The sequence below is a fragment of the Danio aesculapii genome, chromosome 23 (assembly GCF_903798145.1).
Source record: "Danio aesculapii chromosome 23, fDanAes4.1, whole genome shotgun sequence".
Classification (NCBI taxonomy): domain Eukaryota; kingdom Metazoa; phylum Chordata; class Actinopteri; order Cypriniformes; family Danionidae; genus Danio; species Danio aesculapii.
The window spans coordinates 26261982-26287394 of NC_079457.1; the positions used below are offsets into that span (position 1 = coordinate 26261982).

Consider the following 25413-nt stretch of genomic DNA (forward strand, 5'->3'; position numbering starts at 1 on the left):
CGGGAGCCCTAGAAACTTACAAACACACACAATTACAACCCTGAGCCAAAGCGAAGCAGAACATAAATATACAACGAAACAAAATGAAACACAAAACACTTTTCTCAAACAAAATGAAAGACAAAACAAAATAAAAACAAAACAAACAAACAAACAAAAACAAAATGAAACAGGAACCCTAGAAACCTACAAACACACACAATTACAACCCTGAGCCAGAGCGAAGCAGAACACAAATATACAACAAAACAAAATGAAACACAAAACACTTTTCTCAAACAAAATGAAACACAAAACAAAATAAAAACAAAACAAACAAACAAACAAAAACTAAATGAAACAGGAACCCTAGAAACCTACAAACACACACAATTACAACCCTAAGCCAGAGCGAAGCAGAACACAACTATACAACAAAACTAAATTAACCAAAATGAAACATAAAAACTAAAACAAAAAACCTACAAACACACACATTTATAAAACTTAGTTAAAACCAAACAAAATTAAACACAAAACAAAATAAAATAAAATAAAAAATACTAAATGAAACTAGAAAAAATGAGCAATAGATACCTACAAACACATAGGGCCTTATCATACACCCGGCGAAATAAGGCGCAAGACATGTTTGGCATGATTTGTTACTATTTTTTGACCAGCGCAACCCTAATGTTCATGTTTTTGCACCACACTGTTTAAATAGCAAATCCATTTGCGCCACTTTGTGGACTCATGGGCATGCTAGTCTAGAAAGGAGGTGTGTTAAGGTGCATTGTTGGCATGTTGCTATTTTGAGGAACTGAAAGACCGTGCCATTGACCAACTGAAAGCTGGTCTAAAGTTCAGCGCTGAGCGTGTTAGTTATGCCCATATGCTGGTTTAGACGCTTAAACATTGCTTAATACACACAGGATGTACAGCAATACACAAATATCTTTACATATGAAAAAAATTAAGGATTAAACTGTTACAAAAATTATTAATTTCTACATTAATATAAAAACCACTACTTCCATGCCTTCTTCACTTCGGGGTGCTTTTTTTAGTTTATTCATGACAATTTGCATTTGTATAATGTTATTTTTATTAGCAGTATTATTTATTATATGCATATTTATAATTTCTTTAATTAAAACAAGTTTAGATTTGTCCACCTGTCAGGATTTGGAGACGAATGCATCACCATATGGGCCATAAGAATAGGACACGTGTTTCCACAAATATACAACAAAACAAAGAAACTAATGAAAGACAAACAAAACACAAGACTTCTGAAACACTAGAGACCTACAAACACACACACACACACAGCTATAAAACTCATTTAAAACACAGCAACATGAAACAAAACAAAATAATAAATACAATAAATTTAAAAACTAAATGAAGCACAAAACAAAATATGGGCCCTCAGGAGCCCTAGAAACCTACAAACACACAATTATTACTCCGAGCCAGAGCAAAGCAGAACACAAAGCAAACTGAAACAAAACAAAATAAAAAAACAACCCAACACATAAAAATAACAAAATGAAACACAGAAGAAAGCACAGGATCTCTGTAGAAGTAAACATGTTTGTCTGCTACTACTGATGTTGCTACCGCTGCCATTCTAATTTCAAATCTACCAGAAATCAACAGGGCAACTGGGTTGTAGCGTATTATGTTGCCAGATTGAGGTAAAAATACAGTACAAGAGTATCTTGGGAGAAATAACAAAAACGGGAAGGTGGCATGAGGTGGGTGTGAAATACGGGAGACTCCCTGGAAAAATGGGAGTGCTGGTAGGTATGGAGTTTGACCATGTGAATTTCTGTTGTATGGCGCTGTGAAAATAGGCAGGAAAAAACAGACATTGATAAAGCAAGTGATTGCTCTATATTTAAAATGTCTGCACGGAAAGGTTATGTTTGGATCTTCTATTAGTCTCATGCAATCATGTGATGCAATTTTGTAGGTCAGAGTTCACCAAGTTTAAACTTTGGAATGAAGCGTCATACGATACTTGCCACTCAAGCTTGCCTTTCTCATCCGCCACATTCGCGTAAGAATGGAAGTCTTTGGGGTGAAAGTGCAGTGTGACCGTGGCTTTAGTCAAAGCAAAGCAAATTCAAATGAAACAAGACAAAAGATAAAACAAGAGACCCTGAAGAAAACTATAAACCAACAACAACAAAAACAAAACACAAGAACCTTAGAAAAGACTGAAACCACAACAACCATAAAAGTTCGACCCTCATTCAAAGCAAAGTTCAAAACACAAAATAAAACAGAAAAACAACACAAATAGAAATATATGGCATAAATAAAGAGCTGCTTTCTTCAGTGCTTTCACACCTAGGCGTTTGTTTCGGAACCTGGCGCATTTGCCCTGTTAGCGCGGTTCGTTTGGCATATGTGAATCCAGCAATCACGCTCTGATCCGTGCCAAAACAATCTGCCCAATATCGCCTGAATGAGGTGGTCTTGGCTCGATTGAAACAAACTCTGGAGCAGATTGATTGTAGTGAGAAAGCGATACGATTCAACAAACTAATGAACCAGGCTATTTCACAGTTTATTATGGATATGCAATAGCCATATATACGGCTATATGAAGAGAGAATAACGAGTAGGGCTGGATGACATCATTCCTACCGTTAAATGTGCGTTTCATGTTGAATACGAAGGTGAAAGCATGCAGAAATATTAACAAGAGCGGTTTATCTCCTTTTTTTAGGATTTTTTTAATACATATTTTTATTTTATTTTAATACATAGTCTTATATTTTGTATTAGGCATGTTTTTTGTTCATTTCCGCACTGACACCTCAACAGAAAGATCAACATTGATCTGCTTCATGATCTGACTGCAGTCTCATCTGTCATTTCTCTCTATAATGTAAGCCTATAATGCATAATTTTAGCCAACGTTTTTTTAAGCTTAAAATTTATAATGAAAAAAAGGTTATTAAATGTCTTATTCGTATTTTAAAATAACGAATTAAATGTTACAAAAATGACGTTAAATAGATTGATTGATTGATTTAATAGATTGATTTGTACAATCCTTGACAACTGAAATGAGGCTATGTATGAGGAAGTCTTACCTCTGATTTATATTTTTTCGACGATGTCTGTGGGTGTCAAAACTAAAGTGCACCTTTTGATTATAATGTATCATTTCTCATCAACATAAATTAAAATAAAGACGTATGACAGCTGAGCAGAATCTGTGGGACTCTGTAAATAAATTAAACCCTGAAACTCAATTTGAGGAGACGTGACTTCTTTTAACTATATTGGTCCATTTAGAAACTTTACCGTGTGAAAGCGAACTGCAGAAAGAGCAAAAATAAACATTGCAACAATTTTAATTGCTGTTTCAGCACCCTAAATATCAACACATTATTGTGAGACAATTAAAACGTTTTTCTGTGGCAACTGACAGCATACCACAGCCATGTCAACACAGTTTAAGTACATTTTCCTTGAAATACTCCTTTAGGATTGATGTGTTTTTCTATTAGGACCCTTGAGCAAGACAGACTGGCAGGAGTGTTTTCCCTGCACAATTCCACAATTCACTGCTAAACACAACGTGATGCTTTGCTGGCAAATTAAACAGTCTAGTCATGACAGTTTGCCAAAGGTGTATTAATTGTTAAGCTGAATCGTAGTTAAGTGCCATAAATTACGTCACAAAGTTGGTGAATTAATAATTCATGCTTTTTAATCAGTTAAAGATTGAAATACTGTCATAGCATCTAAAAACTACTATTTTTGTTCTCTACTGTTTTGCTGATGTTTGATTCCATGGTAGGTTTAGAGCAAATAAACACTCTTCAATATTTGTAATTTTATTCACTTCAGAAACAACAAAGAGATAAGAGATAAGTATATAATACAATTCAAAAGTTCACACTTTGCTGGGAGAGAGCCATGAGCTAATAAGATCCTCAAGCCCAAGCCTCCCTCCCGTTTGCAGGGCGAGAGAGGAGTTTGAGCTCAGGTAGGTCACAAGAACTCCCCTGCTTATTATGGCAAATGAGGGATTGCTACGTAGAGATATATGGCCCTGTTTACACTAATACGTTTTAGTTTTTAAATGGCGTTTTAGAACGAAAACGATCCACGTCCACACTGGCGTTTCATCTAGCGTTTCTGAAAAGATCTCTGTCCACACAACACCGCTGAAAATACACATCACGTGACCACACACACACTCTGGCATGTGCTGCAGCGTATGCTTGCGTCTGAGCTCCAGGCAGTCGGCGGGTGCTTTGAGCACAGAACCCTAGGTGAGAGCAGCGCAGGTCGAACAGTTCATAAAGATCTTCTGCTGAATTTCATCTCACTATAGTTGTTAAACTTGATATTTAATTTAGCTTGTCTCTATCTAACGACTCTTTGGTCTGTTGAATTTATCATTTGTTCTCAGATAATGTGTTTTGGCTGAGCGCAAAGATAAGTTAATATATTAATTTATGTAACCGCGTACACTGATTCTGCACAATTGACTTATTGCTTGCCTTTATTTCCTATATTGTATAAACTTATTGTACGTTATACTTTTATAATAGCCATTATTGATTATTAAAACCGATATTCAGCAAAAGAGACAGGGTGTGTTTCATATTTTTCGAAGAAAATGAAAGGAGGCAGAAAATTAAAGGAGCCAATGTTATAGGCTCTGTTTTGTTATCAATACGCATGAAGGTGACGGACATATTAATATGTAGCAACATGATGCCTAAACATTTTTAGTGACTGTTAAGTTGTAATATCAAAATAAAAATAGGCATTTCCTCATATCATGTTTTCAATTTATTGTTAAGATAGCCAGGGTGATGCGAATGAGGTATAAAGTATACTGTTCTCTTTGAAGATATACTCAACGTCTCCTTGGGAGTTTGTTTTCCATATCAAACCCCAACGAGATAAGGTAAATGTCTGCCATGCCTCCCTATCAAGGAAAAGGGAGGAGAAGTAGGTGTGAAAGGGGGGATTCTTTAGAGCAAAGATAACTGAAGTAAGAAACTCTGGTTATTTATAGTGAGTTAGGAATCAGCCGATTGGTGAATCACATGTTAGCTAATGCGGGACCAGCTGTGGTCCATCATAAGCACATGATCCTCTCCAAATTAGTTTATAAATAAACTTCACTATGTAAGCTGTAGATTGCAGTAATTGCACTGAATGTTAGCTGGCTTATTTTACACAAGTCCACATCAAACAAATGAGAAACTATGCTTCTAATCAAAGGTCTGTTATTCAAATTTGCGAAGCATTTTTTTTGTTTATGATATATATTGATAGAAGCATATGAAAGATATGATACATAACATGACAGAAGTTAACGAAGCTTTTGTGAAATGATTTTATTCGAAAGGTCAGCCTTGTGTATATATTTGATTTCTATAACCTTTGTACTATATACTGTACATTTAATTTCAAACAAAATATCTCTCCGAATTGAAATGCCCCACTTTGTCTGTCTCACTGCACTGCTACACAAGCAAAAAAACACACAGACCAACTACAACCTAGTCAGGACATATTGAAAAAAAGATAATGAGAAGATTTTCCATACTTAAATTTCTAAGACCACTGTTTTTTTTTTTTGGCTGGGTTCAGGTAACATCACATGTCAGATCATATAAAGTCAGTGATAGACAGTTTTTCTTAAAGGTGTTGAGTTAAGTGTGAAGTGCTGACAGTAGCATGACAGCTTTAATCTCCCGCCAAGGTGAGCCTCAAGTTAAGCTTCATCTGAAATTGCATACTACTTATGTAGGTACTACATTTGAATTTAAAGGGCTAGTTCACCCAATACTTAAAATCACCATTTTCTCATCCTTTTACTTATTAAAATATCTCTTTTGAGTTTCTTTATTCTGCTGAACACAAAAGAAGATATTTTGAAGAAAGCTGTAAACCATTGATTGCTATGGTATTTGTTTTTCCCACTAAAGAAGTTTACAGGATTTCAGCTTTCTTCAAAATATCTTCTTTTGTGTTCAACAGAAGAAAGAAAATCATAAAGGCTTGAAACTACATGAGGGTGAGTGAATCGTGAGTTAATTAAACTTTTGGGGTGAACAACCTCTTTAAATTTAATTCTCAATGGTTATTATTATTCTATATAGTAAGAATGAGTAGTATGAATCTATTGTCACATGACCTACCGACATATGTTGTGTTGCATATAAATTCTTTCATGTGACCTTTTAATATAATGAAGTATCCATTAGATGCACACTTTAAGATCTCGCTAAAAGTAGTAGATCATCTCGGTACTTCTCTCCTTCGGATAATCGAATACTATGAATTCGGACAAACTACATACTTTATAGTAGGGAAGTGTGTGATTTCAGAAGCACAATTAGTGACTAACGGACAGATCTTTACTCAAAGAATAAAAGCTTGGTGTGTGCGTGTGAATGTGAACACTACCAGGTCGCTGTGATCCTCTTTGCTGTGTCCCCTTTCTCTGCTGCAGGGTTTACTGTGAGCTGTTAGTCCTGCCTGGAAAATAGTCCTGGGGCGAGGCCTTTGCCGGAGACCTGTCTCACAACCCGACCCAACCTCAGCCTTTTCCTGAAACCATAATGCCATGACAATAAGCTGATGCATATATCCTAGGACTGTACTATATTTTTATATGTTAATGATATGAAATATAAAATATTCATAAAAAATATTCACTTAAAAATATTCATTATATGATTAAGATTTACCTGAATTATGATGTTTTTAAATAAAAAAATATGGGGAAATAACAAAACGTTTACATTTATACATTTGGCAGACGGTTTTACCCTAAGTGACTTCAAATCTTCAGAGAGCACAGTATATAACCATGCAAGTCAATTTTGCCATTATAAGTCCGAGTTGAATTAGAATTTATTTTTATCAATTGTTTGTATTTATATATTATTATTATTAATATTGAGTCCTTGTAATGGGAGTATTTGTAGAAAAGTGTCTGGTGCATATAGAGAGGAAAAGGAGGAGGTAGGAGGTATCTCCTATGTCAAAATTTGTGATAAATACAAATAAAACTCCTCACGTTATCACTAAAATAAAAGAAGTTGCTTGCTGAATCTGACTGTCGGACACAACATCGAAGTCTTCACTTGCGGACCAAAAAGTTGTCAATCAAAAACTCATTAACCAATGGGAACTTGTCACTGCACACACCCATATAAAAGATCTATTAAATGAAGTGTAAAATTCTGATGGTCAAAAGATGGTATGTCCACGCACAAGTCATGGCTGAAGGGTTGCACGATTTGAAGAAAAATCTAATAACGATTTATCTGATCAAAATTACGATTTAAAATGTGATTTACTATAATTTGATAAAAGAGCTGCAGGTTTGATGTGGTGGTTTTAACAGCACCTAAGAAAGACCAAGCATAATCAGAAATTACACTACACTTTGCTGCTATTTATTTAAAACTATTTTTCCCAAAAAAGTTGTCAGTTGTCATGATAAATTAAGTAAATAACTACAGATATTTAAAATCTTATTTATAGATATATAAAACCTTTACATTTAGATTGTGTTACATTTTAATATTGATTTCATGGCATTCACAGTGCATTGACAATGCTTTCCATACACAATTTTTGATTTCCTTCACAGCACAAGAATTCTTCTATTAAAATGTATAATTTATACATTTACTTATGTTTATATATTATTTCTAAAACAATTTTGTCCTTTAATACAAGCAGTCAGATACATGAACTGTACCTTTAATTTGACCTGCTCAAAGAAAACACTCTTTTTGACTGTTTCAAACAAAATTCAAATACATGCACAGAAGACAACATGTGCATTTATAGCAAATGAATAAATGTAAATATTATCCCGCTTGAGCGTTGAGCATTGTCAAAAGAGTACTTAAACACCAATGATTGGTCACTGTGGTCTCGCACTCAACAGAAAAGGCTGCGATTGGCTCTAACAGTCAGCACAGCTCTGGCATTATTGACCAATGAGTGATCCAGATACAGATAAACGGCTGCTGTTACAGTTTATTATGCATGGAAATCACAGCTGATCCATGATAGATGCATTAGCGAAGTTCGCACTGCAGAGTAACACAAAGAGAGAGAGATGCAAAGTAAAGATAGAGTTTACAGCTTTCATTTTATCAATATCAGTTGAATAGAGGCTCGTTCTGCTGTAACAGTTGTCTGCTTTTAAGTAATGTTATTTGGAGTGTTTTAACTACTCACGCTCGGCTCCCTCGCCATAGTAATATTCAAAATAATTGTAGCTTTTGGTGCGATTTTCAAATTGCGATTTCGGTTTAAAATCAGTATTATAATGTACAAGCTTATTTTTTGTCCCTCCAAATTCCGAATCAATCACATGAAAATCCAGACCAAAAACATGAAGAACAAGAGAAGAAAGCACTGCTTTCATTGCTTTTGAGGCCCTCTCTCTTTCTGTATCTCTCTTGTCTCTTTCTCTCTATCTCTCTCATGACAGCTGTTGATACAAGGTATGAATGTACACAAAACATTCAGTTTCGTTTTAAGCACTAGGAAATCAATACACCTGATCGTCCTGTGTGTGTGAATTTTTCTGATGGGAAAAAAATTCATGTACTGGCTCATGTAGCAGCAAAAATCACCCTATTTACACCTGCCTAAAGTCAAAATATTACACAAAGGCAATTCCATATACAGTTGAGTCAGAATTATTAGCCCCCCTTTAATTTTTTTTCCTTTTTTAAATATTTCCCAAATGATGTTTAACAGAGCAAGGAAATTTTCACAGTATGTCTGATAATATTTTTTCTTCTGGAGAAAGTCTTATTTGTTGGCTAGAATAAAAGCAGTTTTTCATTAAAAAAAAAAACATTTTAAGGTCAAAATTATTAGCCCGCTTAGGCAATTTTTTTTCGATAGTCCACAAAACAAACCCTCATTATACAATAACTTGCCTAATTACCCTAATCTGCCTAGTTAACCTAATTAACCTAGTTAAGCCTTTACATGTCACTTTAAGCTGTATAGAAGTGTCTTGAAAAATATCTAGTCAAATATTATTCATCATGACAAAGATAAAATAAATCAGTTATTAGAAATTAGTTATTGAAACTATTATGTTTATAAACGTGTTGAAGAAGACTTCTCTCCGTTAAACAGAAATTGGGGAAAAAAATAAACAGGGGGGGCTAAGAAATCAGGGGGTCTAATAACTCTGGCTTCAACTGTAGATCCCTGCTCCTACTTGCTTTACACATTTAACACAGTCTAATTCTAAAAACTGGCCAACTGTCCTAATTTTACCTAAAATGTTATATACCCAACAGCACCTGTTACCTGTAAACTACATCAGTTCCCATAATCTGCCCTCTGTCTTCTATGTTATGCTCTTTTTCCTCTTTGCACATCATAGAATAGATAAAAAACGGATATATAATACACATATCTGCTTATCATGATTTATCTAATGTTAAGGACTGTCAAAGACTGAACAGCTCTTATCATCTTGAAGGGTGAAATGTGTTGCTGGTACAGATATGTATCACAACAACACATACATAGACATGCTTACACACGCACAGTTTGCAGGTAGCGCGCATGTGTATAGAAGAGTGTTTGTTTAACGGGGCAGCACAATGCATTCTTCTGCATGTCTTAGTTCAATATAATGCACAGAAGAACCAAGTTTCACATTCTCTTTGTACGTTTTTTTCATGCATCTGGAGCTACTGGCACACACACAAACACTTACAAATTCAATTTTTATTATCATTTAAATGACTGAGACCTCTATGCATATTTGATTGTGTCATTTTTAGTTTTTGACCGTCTCAGTTAGTAAATAACGTTATCATTGATTTACCAAAAAATATTTCCTGGATTAAATTGTTGTCTCATTTCAGTGATGTCTCATGAAGCAGGAAATTGGACTTTGGAATGTCGGTGTTGTAATGAACCGTTTAGACAGAGTGAGATAAGATCAGATTTCTAGTGTCTAGTCAGTAAATTCTCACCTCGCTGTAGGAGGAATCCCAGGCACTGTCTTCCTCAGTTTCAGAGCGCTTACGTGACCGCTTTCTTCTGATGCTGTTCACACTCTCATCTGAAAGAATAACAGAGTCTATGACAAAGTTTAAGACATCTTACACACTTATATACTGCACATCTGATCCTAGCTCCTATATTGATCCTAAACTCAGATTAACCAATGTTGCATTAACATAAAGACAGCCTTTCAAAGTTTGCAAAAAACTAAGAAAACAAATGTGAAATAGCTGCATTTCCAACAAGTTGCTGAGAGTGGCCGATTGTAGTATTGGTAACCTAGCAACCAACAGTAAACAAAGCAAGCATAATGGAGTCATGTGGGTGTGATGTTCGCTATGTCAGAGTTTATTTGGCAATTGTGTTTCCATTTCCTATTATTTACATTAACCCTTTTGTCCTAAATAATTTTAACATGGTTTCTGCAGGTTTCATCAAGTCAAATTGAAGACTTTTAAGACATTTTTAAGACTGTTAGGAATAAAATTCCAGACCTATACAGGGCTAAACAATTTGTTGGTTTTGTATTTTTACTTCATCAAAAAAAAAATCTAATTTAGTCATTTATATGCCACATACCTTAAATAATGTGTCAAAACAAACAAAAACTAAATATATGCACAACAGTCTGTTCAGGTCAGTGTCCTTACCAGAAAGTTATAAATATATGGATAATTTTTTTAAACAAATGTTATTATAAATAGTGATGGGTATCATTTAGGCTTTAACGGTATTACTACTACCCCAGACTTCCCTCTCCCCAGACACTTCCTCCAGCTCCGCATTACTGCTGCCGCTGCACTGATCCACCTGTCAATCTCAACGTTTCATCCTACCCTCACTCGTGAACAAAACCCCAAGATACTTGAACTCCTCCACCTGGGGTTTGGACTTTCCTCCAACCTGGAGATGGCAAACCACCTTTTTCTGGTGGAGCACCATGGCCTTGAACTTTTTGTGGTGTTTTTTTTGTTCAGTACATTAACGGTACTCTCATCTGTACTTTTTCTGTTTTTGCTCTGTGTACAGGCTGATTATACTTTCGCCTGTATCCGCAGTGCGAGTCTCCGAGAACTGTAAAGGCTTTTATACTTGACGCGCACGGTGTTATACCATTGGGCTGAACAAAACAAACATTTCTCATGTGAGATTGCCAACAGTGCAGATGAATATCAAATATCACAAATTAGAAAAGGTTGGTCTGTTAAATTATGCTACTGTAGATAACGTTTCTTTAGCAATAATTCTCCAGTACTGATAGCAGAACCATTAACGTCAGAACTTATCGATACTCCTGTCTTTTATAATTTAGCACAAGTACCGATAAAGTACCAAGTTTTGGTATGCATCCCTAATTGTATGGAATATTATATTGGTGATGGTGACACGGTTGCGCAGTGGGTAGCATGATAACAGCAAGAAGGCCGCTGGTTCAAGCCACAGCTGGGTCAGTTGGCATTTCTGTGTGGAGTTTGCATGTTCTCCCCGTGTTCACGTGGGTTTCCTCTAGGTGCTCTGGTTTTCCCCACAGTCCAAAGACATGCGCTATAGGTGAATTGAATAAGCTAAATTGGCCATAGTGTATGTGTGAACGCAAGAATGTATGGGTGTTTCCCAATGTTGAGTTGCAGCTGGAAGGGCATTCGTTGCATAAAACATATGCTAAATAAGTTGGCAGTTCATTTTGCTGTGGCGACCCCTGATTAATAAAGAGAGTAAGCCAAAAAGAAAATGAATGAATGAATATTAGTAAATTCATTAATTTATTTATTTTTTCTTTTTCATCCATACACTCTCATTCACACACATACACTATGGACAATTTAGCTTACCCAATTCACCTATACCACATGTCTTTAGACTTGTGGGGGAAATAAATTTCTAAAATAAAATTTTCTTTTAAATCTTTTATTATTGATATTTCAAAATGCAGATTTACACAGTGTGATGGAAACCCAGCTAGTGATAACAGCATTGAAAAAAGGCTGTTTATATTAATAACATGTGCTTTTCTTTTATAAACCATTGACTGAAAGCTTCTTCAGGGAACTAAAAATGTGTGTGATTCCTGTGAGTGATTGGCCTAGAATACCATTGTACATGGGTGAGCGTACCTGCGGGTGAGGCTGCACCCCCGTTCTGTTTGGGGCAGAATGGTGAAGGTGGCTCTGCTGGAGTCAGGGGGCTGTTTTCACTGGTCATCTCCAGACCGCTGTCATTCTCTGACAATCCATCGCCCACAGATGTGTCTCCATTCACGGCAGCCTGAAAAGGGGGAGACACTGTGTTGATAACATCCAGATGTCACAGGAAACATCTCACTTGGACAACTCACAATCTTCAATTAAAAGCAATCTGGGAAAACTGACTAGATGTGTGACAGTACAAATGTTTGCTGTTCTCATACATAAATGAGACAGTAAAGAAAACAGTTCCAAACATCTCCATATCACAGTCACTTAAACACAAGGCCCATTATGATTGTGTCTAGTTTATGTTTACCAGCCAACAGTTTACTTCTGTTGATATATGCTGCTAGAATAAATATTTTTACCTGCCACTACAGATGTATAAAAAAAGCATGACAACACCTCCCCCCTTCACTTCACATTGAATTTATTTCATATTACAACCAACAGCAGAAATGCATCTTGCACACACAGCAAATTTGCCACATGCTACTTCCCTACAGGAACTGTTTACTAACAAGATGACTTATAAAAATGGCCTCACAGCATTTATTTGGGGGGGTAAGGGGGTTGTGAATGTGTAAATGCAGATCATTTTGAAAATGTTGTCATGTAAATGTGAAACCTTTTTTAAACATATGGGAAACATATTTCTTAAACATAAGGGAAAAACATTACAGTTTTTTTACAGTCTTGTCGCCCGATTTAAAATATTTCAACGAATCCGCAGCTCAAATAGGATTGAATTTTCTGCATACCGAGATGATCGGAACTCCACGCAGCTCACGGACTACTCTCTATTAGAAATGAATGACTTCCGGTCTGTCGTTTGTTGTGTGCAGTGGAAAGGCGGCTTTACTTAATGGGGTTACACACAAGGCAAGAAGAGCAACATAAAATCATGAGTAGACACACACCAGCGGCACTACTCAGCATCTGGCCATGGCGATCAGTTATGACTTTGGAAGATGTTCATTACCTGCCGTGCTACATAGTGCCATCTACATTGTTTTATATTAAATTATATTTACATATAGAATGCAACATAGGCTCATTCTAAAAAAACGTAGCCCTATATACATTTCTGGAGATCGCGAATTTAAGTTTTTAAGACGCTATGACTGTTCCTTTTCGCTCTTACCAGCTACCTCTGTATGGACAGCTTTCCCACTGTTACCAGTTTGTTCAGTTAGCTCACAATGTACATTGGCGGATTTGAGATGCAGAAAGGAGTTGACCACGATGATGGGGTTCATTTCCAGTAAAGAACGGTTCCCGAAAGCGGGTAAGACAAAAACAAAAGCCAAAAAATAAAATAAACAAGTAAATAATGGGGTGAGAATGTGGTCAAATCTAAAAATGTAGCAAAAATCAGGCGATTGTTTTTCTTTTTCTAGATTCCTTTTTAAAACTGTCGGTTGGGTTTGGTTGAAAACACTATTGGTTGGGTTTAGGGAAGGAGGATGGGTCAGTCGATCAGTCAGTCGATCGGTCAGTCAATCGGTCAGTCAGTCAGTCAGTTGACAGCGACCTCTGGTGGATTTACGCGAATATAGCAGGCGTGAATGGCACACGTGAGAAAAATTTGAGATCTCAAAAAGTGTACACAGCAGCCTCTGATGGATTTGCGAAAACAAAACCTACAAAAAACATAGCTCTTGGGAAGTATTTGTCGCTCTTCAGAAATGTGTATAGCAGTACGTTTTCAGAATGAGCCTGGGATAGAATGTGCACGTCTTGTTTGTTATATCTAGTCATAAATGCGATGTGCCGTGGTGGTCTGTTTATCATCTGGTTTGTGACGTGGTTTTAGGCTTCAATGTTTCGAATCTGTCACCTGTTCTATAAATCTATACCAAACTAAACTACAATGCACAAATAACAAAGTGTTATTTTCTCTTATTTGTTTTGATGATGTCCAGCATACAAAAAACCTGCCTGTCTTGCCTCTTGTACGTTCAATTTTTCTAATGTAGTATTCATTTGTTGTGCCAGAAGCGGCTGTGTTGTGACTTGAAGAAGAGACAGTTGGATGTCTTGAGAAGATCAGCTTGCTGGCAGAGTTTCAACACAAGTGTCAACACTAAATCCAAAACTGATACATGGCTGTGAAAATGAATGTATCTATGTGTTGAGTCATGTCACTATAGCATGCAGATGGGTTGATGTTCTTAATGACTTAGAAAAATCTCAGAGAGATTGATGACTATTTAAAGACCTTCATTTGATGCTGCTTGGTTGCACGGTTAGTGTGATTTCACCAAGTCGGACATGTTCCTGGATCAACATCTATGTTGATCCTGGAACGGCATTTCCATCAGACAATCAAATTTAAAGAGCCCTATTATGGGTTTTTAAAAATTACCTTTCGTGCATTGTGTAACACAGCTCTAAGTGAGTGAAAACATCCAGCTAAGGTTTAAATCTGAAAGTGCACCGTGTTTAAAACTACTGATTCTCAAAAAAAAAAAAAAGAGTTGACACAGAGTCAAGTTTCTGAATAATCTTCAGTTATTTTGCTGTATTGTATTGACGTGGACATGAAACATTCCCAAATATGAGGTGTTGTATCTGGTAAAACTTGAACCCGCAATTCCCTTCAAACATGGCATTGCGTCATGACTGAAGATCATGGATCACTGTGAGATGGCTAGAGATGCCGTGCTGTGGAGAATAAACGTTTAAAGTTTTTACAACAATACCACAGTATAGCCAAGCCAACCTTGTGTTTATTCCTGTCATTTTTCTAATGATTAATACAATAACTTACACTGCAACACAGGATTCATGAGCCATTTGTTAAAAGATGAATCACCACCAAAGATTATAATATGTATTGGACTTTGTCAGACCTTAATGGGGACTTTGTCATCACACAGTTCATATAGACCAGTTGCTTCTTCCTCCAGATCACAATCTGTAAGTGTGTTTAAAATGGTTGCCTCCTTGTTTTCTCTACGTTGCAAAATATGTATTTATTTGTGTTTTGTAACTTGTAATTGCTCTGCGTGACTTGTACTGTATCTCTTTGGTTAACACTTTATGGGGCATTTCACATATCGAGTTTAAAACCTTGTGGAAAATGCAATGTGTGCTGCTTCCTTTACCAATTTGTGTATAACATGTCTATTGACTTTTACAAGATTTTACAATAATTCAAACCCCAATACCCAGAACTTACCCCAGACAGGTTTAAGAAAGAAAAAAAAATTTAAATAGTAATCCTTATTAAAAATAATAAAAAATAAAAATAATATTAAAATTAAAAAATAATGTTAAAAATAAATAATAATAATAATAAAATTCTAATCAAGCACTAATTCACATTCCACAACTTCAGAGTTATAAAGCTTCTTCAATATCTCCATTTTTTACAAAGTCCAAAAACACCTCCCAGATATCACAAAATTCTGAGGATTTTTTCCTTATTATATATGTGAGTTTTTAAGAGCCTCCTTTACCAATTTAAATGAATTCCTCATCTCACAGATCCGCATAACCGCAGATTTGCATCACGCAAAGGAGTTAGGAAAAAATGAATCGCTGAACAAATCATAATGGAGTTGTTGGGATAATTAGGTAAAAATAATTGCATATTATCAGACAATGAAAGTGTATTTATGACCTTACATGCACATCAGACCCCCAAAACCAAAATATGAAGACGAGATGATTGACCATTTCACACACAGCAAGAAAAGTTGGTCATATCAAGTCTGTGATTTTAAGAATATTGCATCTTTAAAATGCAATTGACAGCTTACGGTTATTTCACAGGGGATGTCAAGTTGTGTCAAGTTAATTTTTGGATCCCAAAGTGTCTGGTTAAAGACCCCTAATTATGCTCTATTTGCCTATTACAGGTTTAAAAAAAATGCATGCAGTGTATGACACAGCTTTAAATGAATGAAAACATCCAGCTGTGGTTTAAATTGGAAAGTGCACAGTCTATAAAGCTATTGTCTCTCTCTCAAAAAAAAGTCAATTCGGAGTCGTTTCAACGATTCACCATGCATTCAAATCTTTGGCCAGTTTCGTGACATCTGAACGAATTTTTGCCCCACCTATTTGTTGCATCTGCCAGACATTTATTATTAAAGAGCCCATATTATAGATGAAATAGGGTCATATTTAGGTTGTAAGGGTCTCCAACAACAGTCTAATATGCATGCAAGGTCAAAAAACACTTTCATGGTCTTATAACCTGCATTTATTTTTACCTAATTATCCCAACGACTCCCATATGAATCGTTCAGCGATTCATTTGTTCCCAAACCCATCCTCAGCGCGAAGCTAATCTGCGCTGATTGGACCGATGACAGCCTGCTGCGATTGGTCGACACAGACAGGCTTCAGCACGAGACAGAGTGAAATGCCCAGCTGGTAATCAACTATATAAAAGTAGTCACAGTGCACACGCGCTTCATAGTGTAAGGCTTTTTTCACACACACACACAACCCTCCTCAGAAGAACTGAGGAGATCGACGCGAGTCTCTCTCTCTCCCTCTCCCTCTCCCTCTCTCACACACACACACAACGCTCCTCAGAAGAACTAGGGAAAGCGACGCGAGTCTCTCTCTCTCTCTCTCTCTCTCTCTCTCTCTCTCTCTCTCTCTCTCTCTCTCTCTCTCTCACACACACACACACACACACACAACGCTCCTCAGAAAAACTAGGGAAAGCGACGCGAGTCTCTCTCTCTCACACACACACACAACGCTCCTCAGAAGAACTAGGGAAAGCGACGTGAGTCTCTCTCTCTCTCTCTCTCACACACACACACACACACACACACACAACGCTCCTCAGAAGAACTAGGGAAAGTGACACGAGTCTCCTGTCTCCTAGCTTACGATCGATCGCCATAGCAACGACAAACGGCAGTGGAACGCGAGCTCACAAAAGCCTTTAACGTTAAATCCGTAAACAAAGCGGCACGCGTCGCGTTTTTAACGTGGCTTACATGTGATAAGAGAATATAAAGAGTAACCGCGTGTACTGTACCAGGTTAACAACTCATCTTTGGGTAGAGACTGTCAATATTATCCATCTGAGCACAGCGTGACTTCATTGGACCGGCGGCGTCTGTGTGTGTGTGTCTAGTGTTTTTTCTGTGTTAGTGGGCGGGGCCGCAGGTTTCAAATCTCCCTGGTTTGCGCGCTTAACTACTGGCGAGGCTTGTGTTTCGTGGCTGCGTCATCGCGAAACACCTAATGACTCGTTATCAAGGCGACTCGTTTGAAGCACTATGAGTCGACTCTTTTATAGATGAATCAATAGTTTTAAACACTGTACACTTACAGATTTAAGCCTTAGCTGGATATTTCACTTCACTTAGAGCTGTGTTACACACTACATGGAAGGGCATTTTCAAAAACCCATAATATGGGCTCTTTAAGTGACTGGACCACTTAGAGAGACTCCCCGAACAAAGAGCTGTTAAAAGAGCATACCAGCTAAAACTAGAAGGAAGGAGACGTCCTGGTAGGCCACGGAAGAGATGGTTAGATGACGTAGAAGATGATCTACGTTCCCTAAGAGTGCATGCTTGGAGAAAGCAGGCTTTGGATCGGGAAGGCTGGAGAGGAGTGGTGGAAGAAGCCAGGGCTCTACACAGGCCGTAGCGCCGCCAGAAGAAGAAGAAGAAGACATTTATAATTAAAAGAAGAATTAGCACCAAAGACTATTGAAGTATGAGACTTTGAATGTCAGACCTTGACAGGCACTTTATCAGTACTCAGTTTATTTGGAAAAGCTTTGTCTTCCGTTGGATCACAAAAAAAGTGTCACAACAAGCAAAAAAATTATAATCTTAACATCCCTTTAATGGCAACTTTAACAATGTGAATGCACTTCTGTGTTTGAGATCCTGTGAAGTCTGTTTTTTCACACTAAATACATTTTAGGGTTCTGTTATAATGCTGCTCTGTGCAGTCTAATAAAACATAACATATTAAAGCAGCAAAGCATCTTCAAGTGTTTCCCTGATTTCCATAAAGCCAAACAAGAAATTAAGGGTTTATGACATTAGTAGCATGGTGACACAGGACACGAATTTGGACATTCCTCAAAACATCTGGCACAATATAAGTACATATTTCAGCAAAATATATAACACTCTTATAGTGAGTTTTGCATATTTAAAAAAAAAACATATTGTGCTTGTAACTGTTTCCATGTTTCCAGAAGAATCTTCAGACATCCGTGCACACTGTCTTTGTATAGTCCACGTGGACAGACAATGTGTGTATATAATAGCAGAGATGCGTGGTGAATGTTTAAAAAAAGAACAAGTCCACTAGTTGGCACTGTGCTCACTCGCAGTCGAATATACTTTAAAATCTGTCCAGACACAGCCGTGCACAAGAACATGGAAAAAGCAGCATACCTGCAACAGGTCTTCCAACCAAATACACATAAAATCATTTCATCCCCCCAAAATGATGTCTTCTCTAGCTTGTTTCCCAAACTTAATGTCTTATAAACTAGACACTGTGTGTTACTACACAGTAATACACCTTCCTTCTTTGCTACTTTTTCGTAAGACAATTTTGGATGAAGACATCTGTTAAATGGCATAAATAAATGTTTATCAAGCGGCCCCAATCTAGACACTGCTAAAAAGAAGCATGTGGGAATGTCCATATGCACATGTGAAACTGCTAAAACTGCTAAACAGACGCAAAATAAATCTGAAGAACTTTATCTGAAGCCTGTGCTTAAAGAAAAAACACACACAGAGAAGATTGTGTGTTGGTGGATGTGGGAACAAACCGGGCTGCTGTCGCATTTCTGGAAACGTCTACTGGAATGCCAGACATCTTTCATGCCACAGCTGTGCTGCAGAGGATCAGAGGCCTTGCCAACACTCAACTGCGCACACACACGCACTCACACATACACACTTCTACCAACCAAAGCCACAATGGCTGTGTCAGTGGATAGTCCTTACAAGACCTAAATAAAAATCTCTTTGTGCATGAAAATATTCTTCTTCTTCAACTTTGCCATTTGCAGTTATTTAACAACAGCTCATCCAATCAGATTCTGTCATTATTTATTCTCCATTATGTTTTCAAATCTATAAGACTTTGGTAAAACCCTCAAACACAAGTTAACTTGAGAGGTTTCTGTCTCTCAGCTGAAAGCCAAGAGAAGAAAACCATAGATGTTTCCAAAAACCCATATAAATGAATGAGTGTTGAATCCAAGTCTCATGATAGAATTTTAAAGACATCTAAAGTCACTTTATATGATGATTGAAAAAGATTTAATTTAAAAAGAAAATCTCAAAATCAGATATACCCTAATAGACAAGGTTTTGTTATTTGAAAAAATTTGGTCCCCTTTTATTTCCTTTTTACAAACATGTGATTAATATGTTTACTATGCCTTTAGTACCTACATTTATTGTTGGATAGCACTGGTGAGTGGTTGGTTGGGGAAATGCATGTTTAGTTATTTATTTGTTTGTTTAATTATTATTTTTATGATTGTTGTTTGTTGTTTTTTATTATTAATTTATTTTATTATTATTTTTCAAATGTCTAATTGTTTGAATGCAAGATTTATGTTTGTTAAAAAAAAGTGTATTTTCAAGTAAATGTCTGTGAAAATTTCTAATAATAAAAATATTGAAACAAAAAAAAAAGAAAAACGCATTACAATGTCTTAATCTGTGTTGGAGCCAACAGTCTTGTGGTGCAGAACTGCGATACATGTTTCGTGACTGTAATTATAGATACATACAGATCTTAATTTATGTTTTTTTTTTAATATTCAAGTATTACCAGACTTTTATTGGTTAATTATTCCTTTAGAGCTGAAGTACAGAACATTTGTCTATCTATCTTGATCTCTATTGGAAACATTAAATTTCTAGTTGCTTTAAATTTCCAGTTGCTTAAATATATGCTGATATTTACTCTTGTATTTTCACAAGCTCTGTAGCTTTTCCTTTTATTCTGCAGATATTCAACAGTAAGAGGTATCTAGGTTATGATAATATCTGATTCACCGATGGGAGTGATGACTGATATTTAACCAGTTAAAAGCAGCTATCTAGAAAAAAGAAAAAACTACAAATCATACAAGTGACGCAGTATAGACATCAGAACCCAGAAGAATGATTCACAATGGGTTCCCTTGAGATCTTACTATGGGACTTATGAGGGGATTCTTCAATTTAAGTGAAAAATAATGTTTGTGGTTAACAACCGAATCTACAGACTCTCACCACAAAAGCACTCTAACCTAGTAGAACTTAAAACAGCTACAAAATGCACGTTTTTGTGTCTTAATAAGTGTCTTATTTAATTGATCTATTTTAGTTTACATAAAGATATTGCATTTTCACAAAGAAATGTGCAGCATTTTGTCAAAAAATCATCCCTATCCGATATTGTGAAACCAGTATCATAAGCTGTATTGTGTGAGTTGAGCAAATTGTTACATCCTTAGCTTTAAGTCTCCGCTTTACAACAATACAGGGGCATAACATCAAATTTTGGCTGTCATGTACCGTCAAGTTAATAATGATGTTAAATTCAAGCGCTTGCATTATCATATCATTATACTGTCACATCATCAGCCTGATGCATAAAAGCACATAATGACTAGGATTTGTGAAAAAAATATCAATAGCATTTGTATGAACTCTTCAATTCAGAGCAAAATTATTAGCCCTTGTGTGAAAATTAGATTTTTTCAAATATTTCTCAAGTTCTATGTAACAGAGGATAGTTTTTCTTCTGAAGAAGGTCTTTTTTCATTTACTTTGTCATTCAGGTTTTACATTTTTTTAAACACTTTTAAAGTCAATATTATTATTAGCCTCCTTAAGAAATGTATTTTGGACTGTCTACAGCAGTGGATCCAAAACATTTCAGCCCGGACCCCTAGAACACAATTTTTAATGTTCATGAGTGCCGGAAAGGCGTCAGAAAGTTTAACCTGGTGCTATCAAATTAATCTGCTGCATTTGACTCTATTGCTGTGTCTTTATTAGAACGTAAACACCGTAGGGGTCGCAATCCAATTGAAAAAATAAAAATAAAAAATTTGAAAGGCTGATATTTTCTTTTGTTGCATGTTGTTTTTTTTTATTTAACTATTAACTACTATTTTATCTTCTGTAGGCTTTGGATAAAAAATGGTAATTCTAATGGTTTAATTAAATGAATTAGATTATTGGGCATCACAAAGAGACACCCCCTCATTGTCTCGTGACCCCTGGGGCTCCCAACCCCGCACTTTGGGAACCACTGGTCTACAGAACCAACTGTAATCCAATAATTTGCCTAATTAATATAATTTTTACTTTAAGCTGATTACTAGTATATTTGCAAAATAACAAGTAAAATATTATGTCATAATGGCAAAGACAAAATAAATGAGTTATTAAAAATATGATGTTTAAAAGTGTGTTTAATAAACATTCTCTCGCATAAACAGCACTTTTGAGAAAGTATTTTAATTTGACAGAAGGTATATTAATTTTGACTTTTGCTGTATATTATCAGAATCAAATTTAAAAAATGAAGAATCCTGAACTAAAATAATCAGCCCTTCAATAAATCAATGCATGAGCTGCTTGAATCCTCTTCCCCTTAACACACAAGTATAAACTTACATAAACTAAAGCATATATTATGTTTAATGAGGCAAGCAGAGGCTGGAGAGGTGAAAGGGTTTATGGGCTCCCTCATTCATTCAGTTGATCTTCCTGCTGGCTCCTAATGACACCCCCTGCACTGGTCTTGCCTGAAGGGGCCCCAAGCCCCGAGCTAAAGCTTTTGAAAAGCCAAAGAAAGTCAGTGGATCAAACCAGGTGGCTCAGATCCCCTTTATACAGACACTACAACACAACACACAGAGGAATATCAATGTGTTGAAACTCACTGTTATTTCCTAGATTTTTCTGTGTGTTGCATGCCTGCAGACCATGTGAACACACACGTTTTTCACAAAGCCAAAGGCACAGCGGTGAGACGCATCAGATAACAGTTACGTTTAAGCAGACATGCATAATTACAGACAAGATGCAACATGAGCAAAAAAGTGGAAGCACATGTCATGTCCTCAAACCTGTATGACAACTTGTTTTAGCCAGTAAAGCCTGTTATCGCGCAATTAATCCATGAGTGAAACTCAAAATGTCAACATAAACCACAGAGTATCCAGCCTCAAAGGGATAGATCACCCAAAAATTAAAGTTCTGTCATCCTTTACTCGTCATTAACTCGTGTTGTTAAAAACCTGTGTGACTTCTTTTTCTGTGAACAGAACAGTTTTGGTGATGGCTGACTTCTATTGTGTGGACAATTTATTTATTTTTTTCTAAAATTAGATGAAAAGTGCAAAAAAAACAAGTTTTAACTTATTCGTTTACTATAAACAGTTATGCTTTACAAAAAGGTTTCATTAGATCATGAATTTACTAACATGAATTAAGAATGGGTGGCATGGTGGCTCAGTGGGTAGCACTGTCGCCTCATAGCAAGAAGGTCGCTGGTATAAGTCGTGGCTGGACCAGTTGGCATTACTGTGTGGAGTTTGCATGTTCTCCCCGTGTACGCGTGGGTTTCTTCCAGGTGCTCCGGTGTCCCCCACAGTCTAAAGACATGCGCTATAGGTGAATTGGATTAACTAAATTGGCCTAATGCTTAATTCACATGGGGCGTCAGAGTCAACGCTTCTCATTTACTTTGAATGGATGACGTCAAGCGTTGCCGAACTGAATTGTGGATCTGTTGGCACCACTTCAGCTGCGATGCTTGCTGCAGGAATTGGGAATTTCTCAACTTTTCAAGTGCCAACGGAAGCGGCAGCCAATCATATCACTTTATGCAAATACCCCAGCTCAGACAGTAGCCGATTATGAACTAATTTCATTGGCTGACGCTGCTATGACGATCGCATCAGCCCCAACTCAGACGCGATTATTAAATTCTGCCCAAATATATATTTTTACAACCACTTAACTTTTAAAAAAATTTGTAAATTCAAGGAAACATCTTTGAATCATTTTTTTAGTGCACTCACTTGGCATTTCATGAATTTTAAAAACAAACATGTTATCACTTCAGTGATGTTTTTGGCCTGCAGTAGATCTGAATGCTCAAAAAATCTTTAAAGCAAACAACTCTTCTTTTCTGAGGAACCATTGGCTTAAAGCATGCACCATGAAATCATTTCAGATATACAGTAGCAAGCCTGCATTCGCTCTTTTAGGATTTCAGAAAAAAAATATTGGTATCGTGACAACCCTACACCACAGACTTCCATTTCTGTCAGCGCTTTTTTCTTTACAAACAACAAAGAGACAAGCTGAAATTGTTCTCTGCGGTAACCGACAGCTTGTGATAAATGGTGTAAATAGCTTAACCTGTATTTAACCCCGAACATTCTTGTAAGAAATAAGAAATAAGCACTTTTCAGAATGCTGACATGCTGCAACATGAGTAAAATGAGGTCAGATCCATTTAAGACGTCTCCGTGAACAGATTGGCTGCTTCAGACGAGTTTCAGATGTGCTTGAAATGACAAGATGCAAGTTCTTGGGTATATGAATGGCCAGTGTGCTTGCCTCTCCTCCACAGACCAAGCAGCTGCTCGATGGGATCCAAAGCACTTCCTCAGCCAGGTGCAGTGCTCAAAGACCTTGCTCTTTATCTCTCTCTCTCTTTGCAATATAAGGAGAGCAGGATCAGAAGAAAGTAATGGAGCGGTCTTGGCTAATTTACAGTCGCAAAGAATACGAAGGAAAATCTGTTAGAAAAAAATGAGGGCAAAGTTGAATAGACCTTCCATTAAAAAACCTGTTAGAGAAGCTCTTCCACCCTCAGAACAAGACACAACCATTTTCCCTCTCTTTGCTTTCTCTAATCCCATAAATTCCAGTGTACTTTTGGCCTTGTACTGAACCCAAAACACCAGAGATGAGTAAGACACCCACGCTGTGTGGCGCCTCCGTTTGTGCGCATGCAGGAAAAGAAAGTGTCAAATGCATGAGTGGTTTGTAAAGTGAAAGTAAGGATTGCATTCAGGTGAGAACCAGTTTTGTTTCAATAAATAACGGTCAAAGCTATTGCATAACGGAACAGAGTTTAAGGCCTAAAAGTGTGGTCATGTTTATCAATGTTGCAAGTCTCAGGTTCAAACTCGGGTCATTTTTAATAGGAATGAAATTCTGTGTTAGGGAATTTTGTGAATTCGCAATACTAACTAGAAGAAAGCTGCTAGGTTTGAGAAGAGTTTTGTGTGAGCTATGATTCTAACATTAAGTATGTTTACACGAAGACCAATACTCCGAGTAAATACGAGTAAAGTCATAATCGTATTCAACACAAATTGAATTAAGACATGTCAAGTATTTCTGTCATGTGAAGGACACTGACAATGGGGTTGCAGATCCAAATACAGGATTTATTACACAGAGAATGGTCAGGCAGACAATGGTCACAATCAGCGGCAAACAATAACATACAGGCAAATCCAGAAGAATGGTCAATAACAGGCGAGTGGTCGATCCGTGTGTCAAACAACATAAAAAACAAACAAACAAAGCAAAGATCGGTACACGGCAAGGCCAATGTTCGTAATGTTCACTTGACAGCTTACAAGACTCAGCAACGTGTGTGTGTTTGAGAGGTATATAAATAGTCTGTTTAATTAGTCCTGAGCAGCTTCACACCTTGGCATTTCCATTAAGAATTTTTTATGTGATAGTCCAAAATGTACATAAAAATAGGTGGATGGAAACTGACGAATGATAGAGAACGCAGAGGAGATGAAAAGCAAATTAATATAGTTATAGCACTATAACAACCTGACTGAATAATAGAAGGTTTGTTTGAAAGAAACAGTACATCTTCCTAAAATATATCGGATCTCAGATAATTGCTATATCACTGTTTCAATCAAAAACAATGTGATTAAAACATCCTGTAAATTATGTCACGTAACTTGTTACATTTACCAATCAATATTAAAAACCAATCAATATTAAAAACTCATTTGTTATCGGGGAAAAAGTCAAATAGAGAGAGGAATTTTGCTGAGTTTGTGGACTTTATTACACAAGTCCTATAAAACATGGTTTAACAAAGCCCAAGCCATGTTAAACCCAGATAAAACACCATGTAAAACACCACTATTGGGTGTAGGGTAGTGTTTGGTATTGGTGAT

At 36.6% G+C, this 25413-nt stretch overlaps 1 protein-coding gene across 5 annotated transcripts in view; it reads right to left on the reverse strand.

Moving 5' to 3' along the window:
• dnmt3bb.1 (DNA (cytosine-5-)-methyltransferase 3 beta, duplicate b.1) overlaps positions 1-25413 on the reverse strand; it is a 70933-nt gene that overhangs the window by 36597 nt on the left and 8923 nt on the right. For 4 of the 5 annotated variants that reach the window (XM_056449149.1, XM_056449150.1, XM_056449152.1 and 1 more), the window contains exons 3-5: positions 12150-12300; positions 10005-10093; positions 6439-6582 (exon numbers count right to left, since the gene is read on the reverse strand). In XM_056449149.1, coding sequence (XP_056305124.1) covers positions 6439-6582; positions 10005-10093; positions 12150-12300 — 384 coding nt within the window. The remainder of the gene's footprint in view (positions 1-6438; positions 6583-10004; positions 10094-12149; positions 12301-25413) is intronic. The other variant, XM_056449151.1, reaches the window with a different exon arrangement.